General features: G+C 50.1%; 1 protein-coding gene across 1 annotated transcript; it reads left to right on the top strand.

Annotated features, from left to right (window-relative positions):
- Positions 1 to 304: 304 nt before the first annotated feature.
- Positions 305 to 8,290, top strand: PABPC1L (poly(A) binding protein cytoplasmic 1 like; the record flags this gene model as incomplete). Its single annotated transcript, XM_079543534.1, has 14 exons — positions 305 to 497; positions 1,069 to 1,262; positions 1,632 to 1,747; positions 2,347 to 2,486; positions 3,407 to 3,501; positions 3,782 to 3,919; positions 4,352 to 4,447; positions 5,048 to 5,314; positions 5,782 to 5,872; positions 6,146 to 6,271; positions 6,385 to 6,521; positions 6,803 to 6,896; positions 7,333 to 7,463; positions 8,207 to 8,290. The coding sequence occupies 14 exons, from the start codon at positions 305 to 307 to the stop codon at positions 8,288 to 8,290; spliced, it is 1,902 nt and encodes a 633-aa protein (XP_079399660.1).
- Between the last annotated feature and the right edge of the window lie 4,112 nt (positions 8,291 to 12,402).

The raw sequence follows: 12,402 nt of genomic DNA on the forward strand, positions 1-12,402 counted from the left end.
CTTAACTGGGATGAAGCTCCGCTTCTTTCCTCTTGGCCTTTGAGCGCTGGAGGGCCCGGGTCCGCGCCCGCAGTGTGCTGTGCTGTGGGCTGCGATGTGTGCCGGCGACTCCGGAGTGGTTTTCCCCCGTCAAAATATCCCCGCAAACCCCGAGCTCCCCCTGGTGCTGCCAACCCCGGAGGTTCTGGCACATCTCCTGGCCCTGCGGCAGCCCGGCTCCAAAGCAAGGCTGTCGCTGCTCCCTGCGGTCCCCAACCCACGCTGTGTGTCTGTCTCCCTCTCCAGCTGAGCTTTGTGCTTGACCATGAACGCCAGTGGCCCCGGCTACCCGTTGGCCTCTCTCTACGTGGGGGACCTCCACCCGGACGTGACCGAAGCCATGCTCTATGAGAAGTTCTCACCTGCGGGGCCCATCCTGTCCATCCGGGTGTGCCGGGACGTGGCCTCGCGCCGATCGCTGGGCTATGCCTACATAAACTTCCAGCAGCCGGCAGATGGTGAGCTCTGGAACACGGCCCTGCAGGGCTGCCCCACACCTGGGGCTCAGGAGGGTGTGGGAGGATCTGGGGTGGCAGCTGTTAAGGATACTGATACCCTCACATGCTGGGTTCAGGCCGTCGTTAATCCCTGTCTGCACTCTCTTGTGGGATGGTGACCTGTGTCTGCTCAGGGGCTGGGAGATGGTGCAGTAATTGGGATTTGGGAGGATTGGTCTCCTCCCTCTGAGCTCAAGAAGGGCATCCAAGCCCCTTCTGCCCTTTGCTGGGCAGCTGGTTGCCCGTTGGCTTATACCAAGCAGAAGTAAGGTTCCTCTCCCAGTTTCCCTCTGCTGACATCCCATCTCATCCTGCTGACTGCAGCAGTTCTGCACAGAATGGTAGAATTGCCTAAAAGGTGAAGGCTTTTCTGCCAGGTGCTTCTGGCAAGAGCTGAAGCTGTCTGCCTTGTTTAGCTTAAGGAAATGCTCAGCAGTGTCCCTGATTCCTGCACCTGTCTCAGGGGCTCTGGGACATGGAAAGAGTCTGTCCCTGTGACGATCCTCCCTCCTCTATGTTCACTCTTTGCCAGCTGAGCGAGCCCTGGACACCATGAACTTCGAAGTGATCAAGGGCCGACCTGTCCGAATCATGTGGTCGCAGCGAGACCCTGGGCTCAGGAAGTCAGGGGTTGGAAACGTCTTTATCAAGAACTTGGATGACTCCATTGACAATAAAGCCCTGTACGACACATTCTCAGCCTTTGGGAACATCCTGTCCTGCAAGGTACATCCCTGTCTGTGCTACTGTGGAGGGGACCTGCTGTATCCCCACATCCTTGGCAGTGTGTTACAACCAGCTAAAATTCACTTTCTAGTTTCACTTCTTAAGTTTCCTTTGGATTTCCACCTTTTGCCTGGATAGAAGCATTCTGGGGACAGGGGAGGCTTTTCTTCCCCCACGTTTCCTTTATTTCTTCCTCCTGATCCCTGACCTGCTGCCTACAAACACCTGAACACAGCTCTGCTGCATTGGGAGCGGGCTGTAAGGAGGGTGAACACTGGAAACAAGGGTGGTTTTCCTGAGACTTACTTATGTGCAAGGATGAAGAAAGCCACTCTGTGGATTTTCTTTTCCTTTGCTCTGCTTTTGTAGGTGGTTTGTGATGAAAATGGATCCCGTGGCCACGGCTTTGTTCATTTTGAGACTCAAGAGGCAGCAACTCGGGCCATTGAGACCATGAATGGGATGCTCCTCAATGACCGCAAGGTGTAAGTCTGCCCTGGGGCTGCCTTGGCACTGCTCCTCCATTGCTTGGTGCTTGCTTGTGAGCTAATGTGTGCCCTGCTCTGGCTGCTGCCTCCTGCCTTCAGTATCTCCTCTTTCCCCTTCACAGTTGAGCAATGCAGTTCTGCTTTCCAGAGCTAGAGCCACTTGCTATTTTTACTGATGGCAGCATGATAGTGGTTTGGAGCCCTTCCTAATGATGGGGGAGGAACCTGACCTGGGGCTGTGTTTTATTGTTAAGTCAGTGTAATGACTACCCACAAAGCAGGGCTGGTCCTCAGTCTTCATCATCTGGGTGATACAGTCTGGGGCAGGAAGAAGTTTTGTCCTGCAGCAGCACCCTGCTGGTGTGATGTCACCTCAGATCTTGTGGGCTACTCTCCTCTCTGTGGCAAGGGGCTGCCAAAGAGCCTGGGGCTGCCTTGGAGGAAGGGAGCTGCAATGTGGTGGCATCTGTCAATTTCTCTTTTGGGGTGAGACCGCCAGCTGTGCTCTTGGCCTGTACCAAGGCAGGTGAGCCTGTGCTTGTTTTCCCCCTGCAGAGGACATAGAGGGTTTTATGGTCCTCTGCTTGCTTCTGCAGGTTTGTTGGCCACTTTAAATCCCGCAAAGAGCGTGAGGCAGAATTTGGGGCTAGGGCAATGGAGTTCACCAACGTCTACATCAAAAACTTTGGGGATGACATGGATGATAACAGACTGCGGGAAATATTCTCCAGGTTTGGTGAGTGTTGTTGCTGAGGCCAAATAACCAAATGAGTTATATGAGGCATGATATATATATTATCATATATATATATTATATATATATATATATAATATTTATATTATTATATATATAATTATTATTATATATATAATATAAATAATATATAATATATATATAGTTATATATATAATTATTATTATTATATATATAATAATATATATATATTATATATATATGAGGAAGTGAGCTGGGGACCCCAAAGAGAGGTGAGGAACACTTGGCTGAAACAGAGCTCTTCTCTTGTGACCTGACTTACTTGAAACACCACGTGGCTGAAGGGCTGCAGAGATTTGCATTGTCAGGATGCTGTGTGTGCTTTCCTGTAATGATGGGATGCTATTAGGTGACCCAAGAAAAGTGTTGGTTTCCTTAGATTTCTGAGTAACAAATTGTTTGTTTTTGAAATTGTCTTGAATGCTGTCTGGTTCTAAGAACCATGGAATAAGAGATGTTGAGTTTGAATTTAAAGCAAAGGTGGCTTTCCCTGTTCAGTCTATTACTGGAGGGTGCTTCACAGCAGAGCTTGGTGCTGTGCCAGCTCATAGGCCATGCTTGCCTAGTGCAAGCTCAGCTCATCTGAGAATGTCATTTATATGAACCTGACATTTGTGTTGATGCATCGAAGAGATGAGAACTCGTGGCCAAAGAGCCTGAAAAGCCAACAGCAATGAGAGCAGCATACTGGATGGGAGGGATCATCCTGGCCTCCCACAGCCTCCTTTCCCCCCAGTGCAGCAAGGATCCGGCAGTTCCTCATGCTGTTTGCCTCTTCCCCACTGCCTCCCAGTCTTCTCTTTGGGCCAGTGTCTCGTGGTGGCTTTGTTTGGTCCCGTGGCGAGCTTTCTTTACAGCGATGTTCTCCTTCCCTCTTTCAGGAAAGACGCTGAGCGTCAAAGTCATGATGGACAACACCGGGCGCTCCAGGGGCTTTGGGTTTGTGAACTTTGAGAAGCACGAAGAAGCCCAGAAGGCAAGCAGCTCCTTGCTGTGGAGCTGGTGGGCAGCTTGGCTGTCTGCTGCCGGCTCTGCTCACCTCTTGGGATCTCCCCTGTCCTGGAGTGGGAGCTCCATGTCCCCACCGGCCACGGTGTCAGCATAGCTGCGGGAGCTTGAACGAGCAGCAGCTGTACAGCCAGCCTTTTGGCCAGGGAGGGGTGGGCTTTGTGAAGGCACAGCTCCTGCCTGCTTGCTGTGGGACTGGGGCAGCGGGGAAGAGTTCTGCCGGTCTCAGAGCTGCGTTCTGCTGACAGGCCGTGGCTGACATGAATGGGAAGGAGATCAATGGGCGGATGGTGTACGTGGGCCGGGCACAGAAGCGGCTGGAGCGGCAGAGTGAGCTGAAAAGGAAATTTGAGCAGATGAAGCAGGAGCGAGTGAGCAGGTACCAGGTAAGGGGAGCGGGGTGCTCTCTGGCACGTGCTTGCACTGCAGGTGTGCCCTCTACAATACAGGTAAGCACACAGAGATCCAGTTGCTATTCCCTAACATCCAGGGAAGCAATGTCAGCACAGAGCTCTAAGTCCAGGTTAACAAACTGCTCAGCTTTTTTTTTTTTTTCCCAAAATAAAATTTTATTCTCAAAATTGGGAATTTTTTTTGAATTCTTGGAAGCCACTTCTTAGCAGTTGTCTGGGTGTGTATCCCCAGGTGAGCAAAGCACATGTTCCTCTTGAAGTCGCTGATTTCATTGGGGTGCTTTTTGAATTCCCACCTGCTGGCTGAGCTGCTGATGAAACAACAGCTTTAAAACCTGCTGTAAATCTTGGGATCCTAATCTACTCTTGGGAGGAGGCCAAGCTGCTTTTTCTGCCCCTTTGCAGGGGGTCAACCTGTATGTGAAGAACCTGGATGATGGGATAGATGATGAACGGCTGAGGAAGGAATTCTCTCCTTATGGCACCATCACCAGTGCCAAGGTAAGGGGTTGAGGGTCCTTGGGCTTTGCTGGCTGGCTGCTCAGCCCTCGGAGGGATTGGGGCGATTGTCCTTTTGAACTACAGTTCCCTACTGATGGCTTGTATCTCAAGCCAAGCATGAAAGATTTGTCACTTGTATCCAGTTCTGATTCAGCAAGTCTTGTTAACTTTGCTGAGTTATCCAAGCCTCAGTGAAATGTAGGATGTGGCTCCTTAAAGCCAAATCACTCTGAATATTGCACAGCTGCTAGCATAGCTCAGGGCCAGTGTGACGCTGCAACTCTGCTTGCTTCTGAGCAAGCATCAGATGCTACAGCATCACAGAGTTCTGCAGGGCTGAGGGAGACCGCAGATCTTGAGATGGCCTGGGCTCTGACCTCTGCACTTAGCAAACCTGTGTTTTTCACACAGACACATCCTCTCCTTCCTTGGGAAAGGCTGGGACAGGTGGGAGCATCCTATAATCTAACCCTGGGTGTGGGTGCCATGGGGTCCCCCTGTCCCGCTGTCTACATGCAGGGGGGGGCCCTGACCATGTGTGCTTTGTGCGTGGCTGTGCTGATCTGTGGACTTAGTTGTGTTGTTCTAATCCAATTTTAGGTGATGACAGAGGGTGGCCACAGCAAAGGGTTTGGCTTTGTATGTTTTTCCTCTCCAGAAGAGGCTACCAAGGCCGTGACTGAAATGAATGGACGGATTGTTAGCACTAAGCCTCTCTACGTTGCACTCGCACAAAGGAAAGAGGAGAGAAAAGCAATTCTCACCAACCAGTACATGCAGCGATTGGCCACCATGAGGGCACTGCCTGGCCCTTTTCTTGGCTCTTTCCAGCCTCCCCCAGGGTACTTTCTCCCCCCCATCCCTCAGGTGAGTCCTTTAGGGACAGCCTTGCATGGGGACCTGAATTTGCTGTATGTGGGGAGGAGCTGGGGTTGGTTGGTAGGATTTGGGAGCGTGTCTCTGTTCTGCACAGACCCAGGTGCTGTTTAGTGTCAGTACCTGGCTTCAAAGTCAGTGCAGGAAAGCTGGCCTGAGGTGCTCCCACTGGGAGCTGTTGTTTGGTAGCCCTGGGGTGCTCCTTGGGTCACTAAGAAGTTTAGTGGAAGGGTTTGAGTGTGGAGATGGAATCTCCTAATGGAATGAGGGGAGCCAGGAGTGTTGGAGAAATGGAGACTCACATGGGGAGGAGTTAAATGGACTTGCTGGAGGAAACGCAGGCGGTAAGATTAGAAGCAGGTCTTTGGCTTGCCTGGCTGCTGAGATGCTCTTTGCCATACTGATCTGATATAGATCAGCTCCCCAGTCACCTCAGATAACTTGTTCTCCTCCCATAGCCGCAAACCAGAGCTGCTTTCTACAGCCCCAGCCCAGTTGTCCCTGTCCGTCCTGCCACTCGTTGGAGTGCGCAGCCCTCCCGGCCTCCCTGTGAGTGCATCCATCTGTCCCTTGCTGTCAGCTGGGCTGGTTCAGGGATCAGAACGCTCTCTTAGAGACACCACAAAGCATGTGGCCGTGGGAAGCTGTCACCTCGAGAAGCATGTGGTGTCCTGATGTAAGGCTCACTGGTGGCAGGCATTGGGGCTCAGGCTAACCACAGAAACATTCCCTGACCACGGCCACCTCCCAGCACATCTCCTCCTGTGCTTTTTTTTTTTTCCTATCAGAAACTTCACTAATTGTGCACCATCTGTCCAACAGCGTACCCTGCAGCCACCCCCATCCTGAGGGCTGCTGTGCAGCCCCGGCGCCTGGTGTCCAACATCAGCACCATGAGACAGGCGTCCACCCAAGTGCCTCGTGTGCCCCCCCAGGCGCAGAGAGTGGGTGAGTGCCACAGGGACCTGACTCTGGCCCTGCAGTAGTGGGTGTGCATGGGGGCTGGCTGCCCTGGGTCTGAGTGGGATAGTGCTTAACAATCTCTTCCTTCCTTGTTGCAGCCAACATAGGAACGCAGACAGTCAGTGCCCGGGTGCCTTCCTCGCCCACCCTGCGGGGTGCCCCGCAGTACAAGTACTCCCTGGCTGTGAGGAACATCCAGCCCATGGGCAGTGTGCCACCTGGGGCTCAGCAGGTAGTGCCAGGCTTTGGTTTTGGTCCTAACTGGTGTGATGGAATCCCTTCCTGAGCTCCAGGTGCTCATCCTGCAGCACTGTAGATGTGATGCCTGGCTCTGGGTTTCCCCAAAAGTTTGCACTGGGATACAAGCAGGCAGTGCCAGATTTTGCAATGGTGGCTCTGGAGGACAAAATGCCCCACTGCGCATCCTTGCATCCAAGGATCAGCACTGTTCCTGTAGGCCAACTCGTGTTTTGCTTCCAGTCTGACTGCTGCTCTTCTCTGCATTTCTTCAAGCAGGTGGGAGAACCTGCTGTGCACGTCCAAGGGCAGGAGCCGCTGACGGCATCCATGCTCGCAGCAGCGCCTCCACAGGAGCAGAAGCAAATGATAGGTGGGTGTCCAGGCTGCCAGAGATCCTCCTGTCTGTGTGTGCATGGGCAGATGGACTTGCATGTGCTAGGGAATGCATAGATAATAGGAGAAGCTCTAAGCCTGTGTTGGATTTCTCTGATATTATGTTGCTTTAAAAAGGAGGAGGAAAAAAAATTATCTAGGCTGTGTTGGAAGGATATGGAACAAGCAGCCTCCTCTCTGTCTGCATTCACTGCCTGGCAGTGGGGTGGACTCTGCTGGAGAGGCACTGCTCCATCCTGCCTGTGCTGCTCCATGCAGCTGTCTGACTTCATCTGACAGCTTCCCTTCATGTGAGAAATCCCTCTGGGCTCAGCAGAAGGCTGGGAGCAGAGCAGTTTGAGGAAGTAAGAGGGAAGCATAGAGTTGGGAGTGCGGGGGACTTCCACTGACATCCTCCCTGGTGTTTTGGGCAGGTGAGCGGCTCTACCCCCTGATCCATGCAATGCATGCTTCACTGGCTGGCAAGATCACAGGCATGCTGCTGGAGATTGACAATTCAGAGCTGCTGCTTCTGCTGGAGTCCCCTGAATCCCTGCACTCCAAGGTAGGGGGCATGTGGTGTCCAAACAGATAATGTCCCAAAGGGTGTAGTATTACTGCTGCAAATGCTAGACAAGAACTCTGGCCTTGGCTGTGGCTGAGGACTTTGATACCACAGAAAGATAAAACAGCTCCTTTTCATAGTGAAAGGAAAACAGAAAGAGCCCCAGGCTGATAGCATGCCTGCCTGTCTCCAGCAAGAGAGGTCAGCAGCTCTCTGAAAGCACAGCCAAGCTCTGAGTTTGGAGGTGGATAGGAAGCAAAAGGGGGGAAAAGTGGAGTGAGAATTGCTGCCAGCAATTAAATGGCAAATTGCCATTTAGTTTAGGCATAGTCCTAGTGAATGTTTCCCTTCTGTTTCCCATCAAAACAATGCAAGTGAGTTACTGCATATCCTTGCTGCTGCTTGGAGGCAGAATTCACTTTCACTATTCTGTTGCCATCTTTTTGGAGGAGCCTTGGCTCTGCTGGGCAGTGCCAGCCAGCTTCGTGTTGGAGAGGTGCGAGTTCTCTCTCTGGCCACTTGTGACTTATGGAAAAGGAGAAATGCTCCAGCCCTTCCTTAGGGAGGAGACAGCAGAGGTTTGAGGGCTGATCCATCTTCTGGCACGGGCAGCAGACTTGGATTAGTATTTATGTAAGCTGTTTACTCCCTTGAAATGTGGAACCTGGGCTACTGCAGTTCTTGTGCACTATGTTCCCATGGTGGTGCAACTCAGCATTTCCCCAAATGTGCTCTCTCATCAGATTGAGGAAGCAGTTGCTGTTCTCCAGGCGCACCAGGCCACGGAGGCGTCACACAAGGGCAGCACGGCCCCGTTCCTGCAGTGAGCCCTGGTAGGTGCAGCGCTGCTGCATGAGCTGCCGCCTGCTCAGGGTCTGTGGCTTGTGCCTCTGAAGCTTGGGAGCTGGGTTTCTTGTCCAGACCAAGTGAAGCTTGATGAGCAATTAGGGATGTGTGCAGTATTTCACTTTTTATCAGGTGATTCATCCTCCATTTTCCAGGCTTAACTGTACTGCAAAGACACAATTCTGCATGTGGTGTTTTTTCGTGTGTGTGGTGCTTGTTACTTTTATTTCCTCACGTGTTTATGATAGTAACAACTGTGCTACCAGAAAGGAAGACAGGGAAGGATCTTGCTTTCCTGTGTGTCCGGTGAAGGACTGGTGCAGCCTCCCTAGGATTTCTCCACTGTCGTTGCAGAACCTTGTGAGCAGATAAGCTTTTAAAATGTTGGAGCTGAGTGTGGGATGGATTCATTAGTAAGCAATTAGGACTCTCGCATACCTCTTTGAAGATGATGGTTTCTTGACTTGTAATCACCAGGAATCTGTGTGTTAATCCAAGCTCAGAGCTGACCTGTGAATTGCTGTCTGGATTAAACTGTTCTCTAGCGGATGAAAATTGTGTGTGTGGGTTCTTTGTGTTCCTTGTAGACTTCATGACTGAGAGTGAACCTTGAGAACGTTGCCTTGAGAACAGCAGCAGCCGCCTCACCTCACCTTGCTTTTGGAACTGTGCCCTCACACTGACCCTGGTTTGCCTTCAATGCCCCATCCTGCTTTTTGTGTGTACTGTGTGTCTTGCAGAACCACTTCCTCCTTGCACCGCTGTAGAAGTTAATTCTCTTCTCTTCTGAAAGCATCTTGTGAAATGTGACGTGGAACTCAGTCTGACTCAGTTGCCCAGGAAATGACGAGTGCAGATGAATCGTTGCTTCAGTGAATTTACTGGGTTCTGTAGTTTTATTTGTTCCTGCAGCTGATGCTGATAAAGAACTGATGCTTCCACTTCCGAAGCCTGAGTTAGCTTCCTTTGCAGAAAGGCAGCAAATACTCTGCCTTGGTTTGTGCTGGAGGAGAGACACGTGTCAGCTAGGCTGCTGCAATTAGTTCTTGAAGCTCGTGGAGTTGGCAGGGTGACAGTCCTCAGGGACAGGAAAAGCACCATGTAGGACTACACAGACTGCTGGCCAGCAGCTCTCCTGATCCTTCTACTCTCTGAGTGGGTGTCCTTAAGCAAATTTGGCACTATTCACGTGGATTTTATCCTTTCTAGGTAGCCCTTCTAAATTTCCCTGTTTTAAGGCACTGCTTCTTCCTGCAGCTCTTCTTTTTTAATAGAGTTTGTGTGCCTGCAGGAGTGCTGGGGCTGAGAACCTTCTGCCAGTCACTGTTCTGCATGTGGCTCTGTGGTGCAGGAGACCCAGCTTAAGTTACTGTGGATCAAAAGCTGCTTCTCCTGTGTATTTTCAGGCTGACGGGCTGAAAACACCAATAATTGCATGGAGGATGTTAAGACCTATCATTAATGATGTCTGCTCTTAGTATCTCCTGGAGCATACTGCACTTGCTGTAGTCATCCTGGCCTTAATGCTCCATTCTGCATTCAGGAGTGGAATTTCTGTCTCTAGTGCTTCCTTAGAATTACACCTGGGATTTTCAATCAATATGCTGACCTTATTTGACTGCTTCCTTTAGCTCACAGGAGTACACCTCCATCGGCACAGCCCACCTTCCTTCTGTCCATCTTGTGTTGGCACTGCTGTCTCATTCTTCCTTCTGTGCTGTATCACACCCTCCCCTCAACTCACTACTGATTCATCCCTCCTACCTCTTGTTTTCTTTCCAGCATTTTAATAGAAGCACTTACACATTTGCTCTTCCATGGCCACTGTTCTGCTCAGCTGGGACTCTTTCCTGGGGCTTTTCTTCTTTCCTGCTCTGAGCTCTTTAAATACTTTGTCTCTTCATAGAGGATGCCACAGCCTGAGCTGTGCACTGCTTAGACAATTCCTTATCAGTGAGATGCTTACTTCCTCTTGGTTATTTTTCCCCAGTGTGTAACTGGCTGGAAGCTCTTATACTTTTTCTCTACAGAGGAAAGTGCATATTGCATATGAGAAATGTATATTAGGAGCTGGGATGGAATTGTACTGGTGAAATTCATTCTGTTGCCTAGAGTCTGAAGCAGTTCTTCAGGCATGGCATACCAGTTTGGAGTGCCTGTTGCATCATTGACAGCACTAGAAATCATTTCAAGAAAACAGCTAGCAGTAGTTCAGGATGAGCAGAATATGGAACAGACAAAGAAAGGATATTAACAAAGTCCTTGAAACCTTGACATGGAAATGTAAACTTGCCACTTGAACACTCATGAGTCCAAGAAAATGCTGTAGAGTTCTCAGAGTAGCTCCCTGGTTGAACTCCTCAGGGAGGTCTCAGGCTTCAGCAGGTTGAGGCAGGAGCAGCAGTGCACATGCAAGTCTGGAGTCTAGTTTGGAATAGTCACTGGTGGTACATGAGCGAGGTAGATGGAGTGCCTCTGTGAAAAGCACCTTCCAACTGCCTGTGTGGGTTGCAACATCTTTGCCTGCCTGGAAAATACTTTGTGCAGTCAGCAGCACGGTTCTGGAACAAAAGAGGAGGAGAGGAGCAGAAGAGACCTGGGCTTGAAGCATGGCATCATTTTGCTGTGTTTGGTCTGTGTCTGCTTGGTGGTATTGCACTTTACTGGGGAAGGTCTTAGAGATAAGACAGCAAAAAGGCATTGCTGTGTTCAGACAGGGCGGAAGAGATAACGACTGCTGCTGCTTAGAAGCACTGTAACGAACTGTAGTTGGAACAGTGCAGGTGTCTGCCAGCCCTGATAACACAGGGATGTTAAAAGGAGAGCTCTTATTTGAGAGCAGGCTCTTAAATAAGATTCCTCCTGTGTTCAGAGACATTCCTCTGCTTATCTGTGTATGGCTGGCCTGTGCTTCACACCCTGAAGTCCATCATGCTTACCTTGTAACAGCCTGGGGAAAGGTGGGTGCAGGGTCAATGGAGTTATAGTGGTTAGAGGGTGGGGATTTAAGGAAGCAAAATTTGCCCGGGGGGGAGGTGTTTCAAACCCTGGTGGTATTGCAGCTGAGGGAGTATAACTCTGGGACTTACAAAGAGCTCCTTAATGTCAGGCCAAGATAAGTCTTTGTCTTACAGGAGTGTAACAGCATTAGTAATGTCTGCCTTCTGAATTCAGTTCAATGGAGCATCTGCCTGGAGTACTAACAGCTGGGATCATTACTGTAAGCTGTTAGATCACATCTAGTGTTGTCCAGCATCATGACTAAAAAAGCAGCAACAGAATGAAATAAAGCAGCATGAAAGTGTCCCAGTTCCCCCATGCCTTCCATCCCATACAAAAAATACTCCAAGAGTGAAAATAAACATCATTTTAATGTGAACACTTCCAACAGATCACAGAATAACTCCAACTGTTTCTTAATCTACCATTTTAACTCAGTGCCATCAGTACCATAGGAAAAAATAGATCAAGAAGTATAAACATGCATGGAAGTAGTAAGCCAGCCCTCCATTGGGATGTCCCTGTAACACCCTGTAGCAACTGTTCCAGAAGGCACAGAAAAGCTCAACTTTTAACAGAACAAAACCTGACCAAAAACAAGCTGCAGAGTGCCCAAGCACCTGTACTGTGACATAGTGCACAGCGGACCACGGCAGGCTGAAGATGCTGTTGGTTTTCTTATACGTGCTGAATAATTAAAGATAAAAGAAAGTTGCTGCTGTAAACGCCTGCCCAGTCACACCATGCAGCAGAAACTCAGCTGAAGGCCAGCAGGTGTCAGGTAGGAGAAGGAATGTGCTCAGCCCTGTGCAAGTAACAATGACTTGGTTTTAAGAGTGGTATGCAGTGCTCAGGCAACTGCAGCATTTCTTGCAGTGCTCCTTTAGCAACCCTACTTAATAGCAGCACAAATGAAGCACAACTGTCACCTGAATAAGGACTAAGAAAACTCTCAGTTTGTAACTTCTCAGAAAGAGCAGCACTTTGTGTGCATCTTGGCCAAGTGGATCAAGTCCCTGAGGCCAGCAGGTACAGGCACATGGACTTCAAGCAGGGAAGTTCACCCATATGCCTCCTTCTCAGGCAAGTGCAT

Source organism: Tetrao urogallus (genome assembly GCF_951394365.1).
Source record: "Tetrao urogallus genome assembly, chromosome: 16".
Classification (NCBI taxonomy): Eukaryota; Metazoa; Chordata; class Aves; order Galliformes; family Phasianidae; genus Tetrao; species Tetrao urogallus.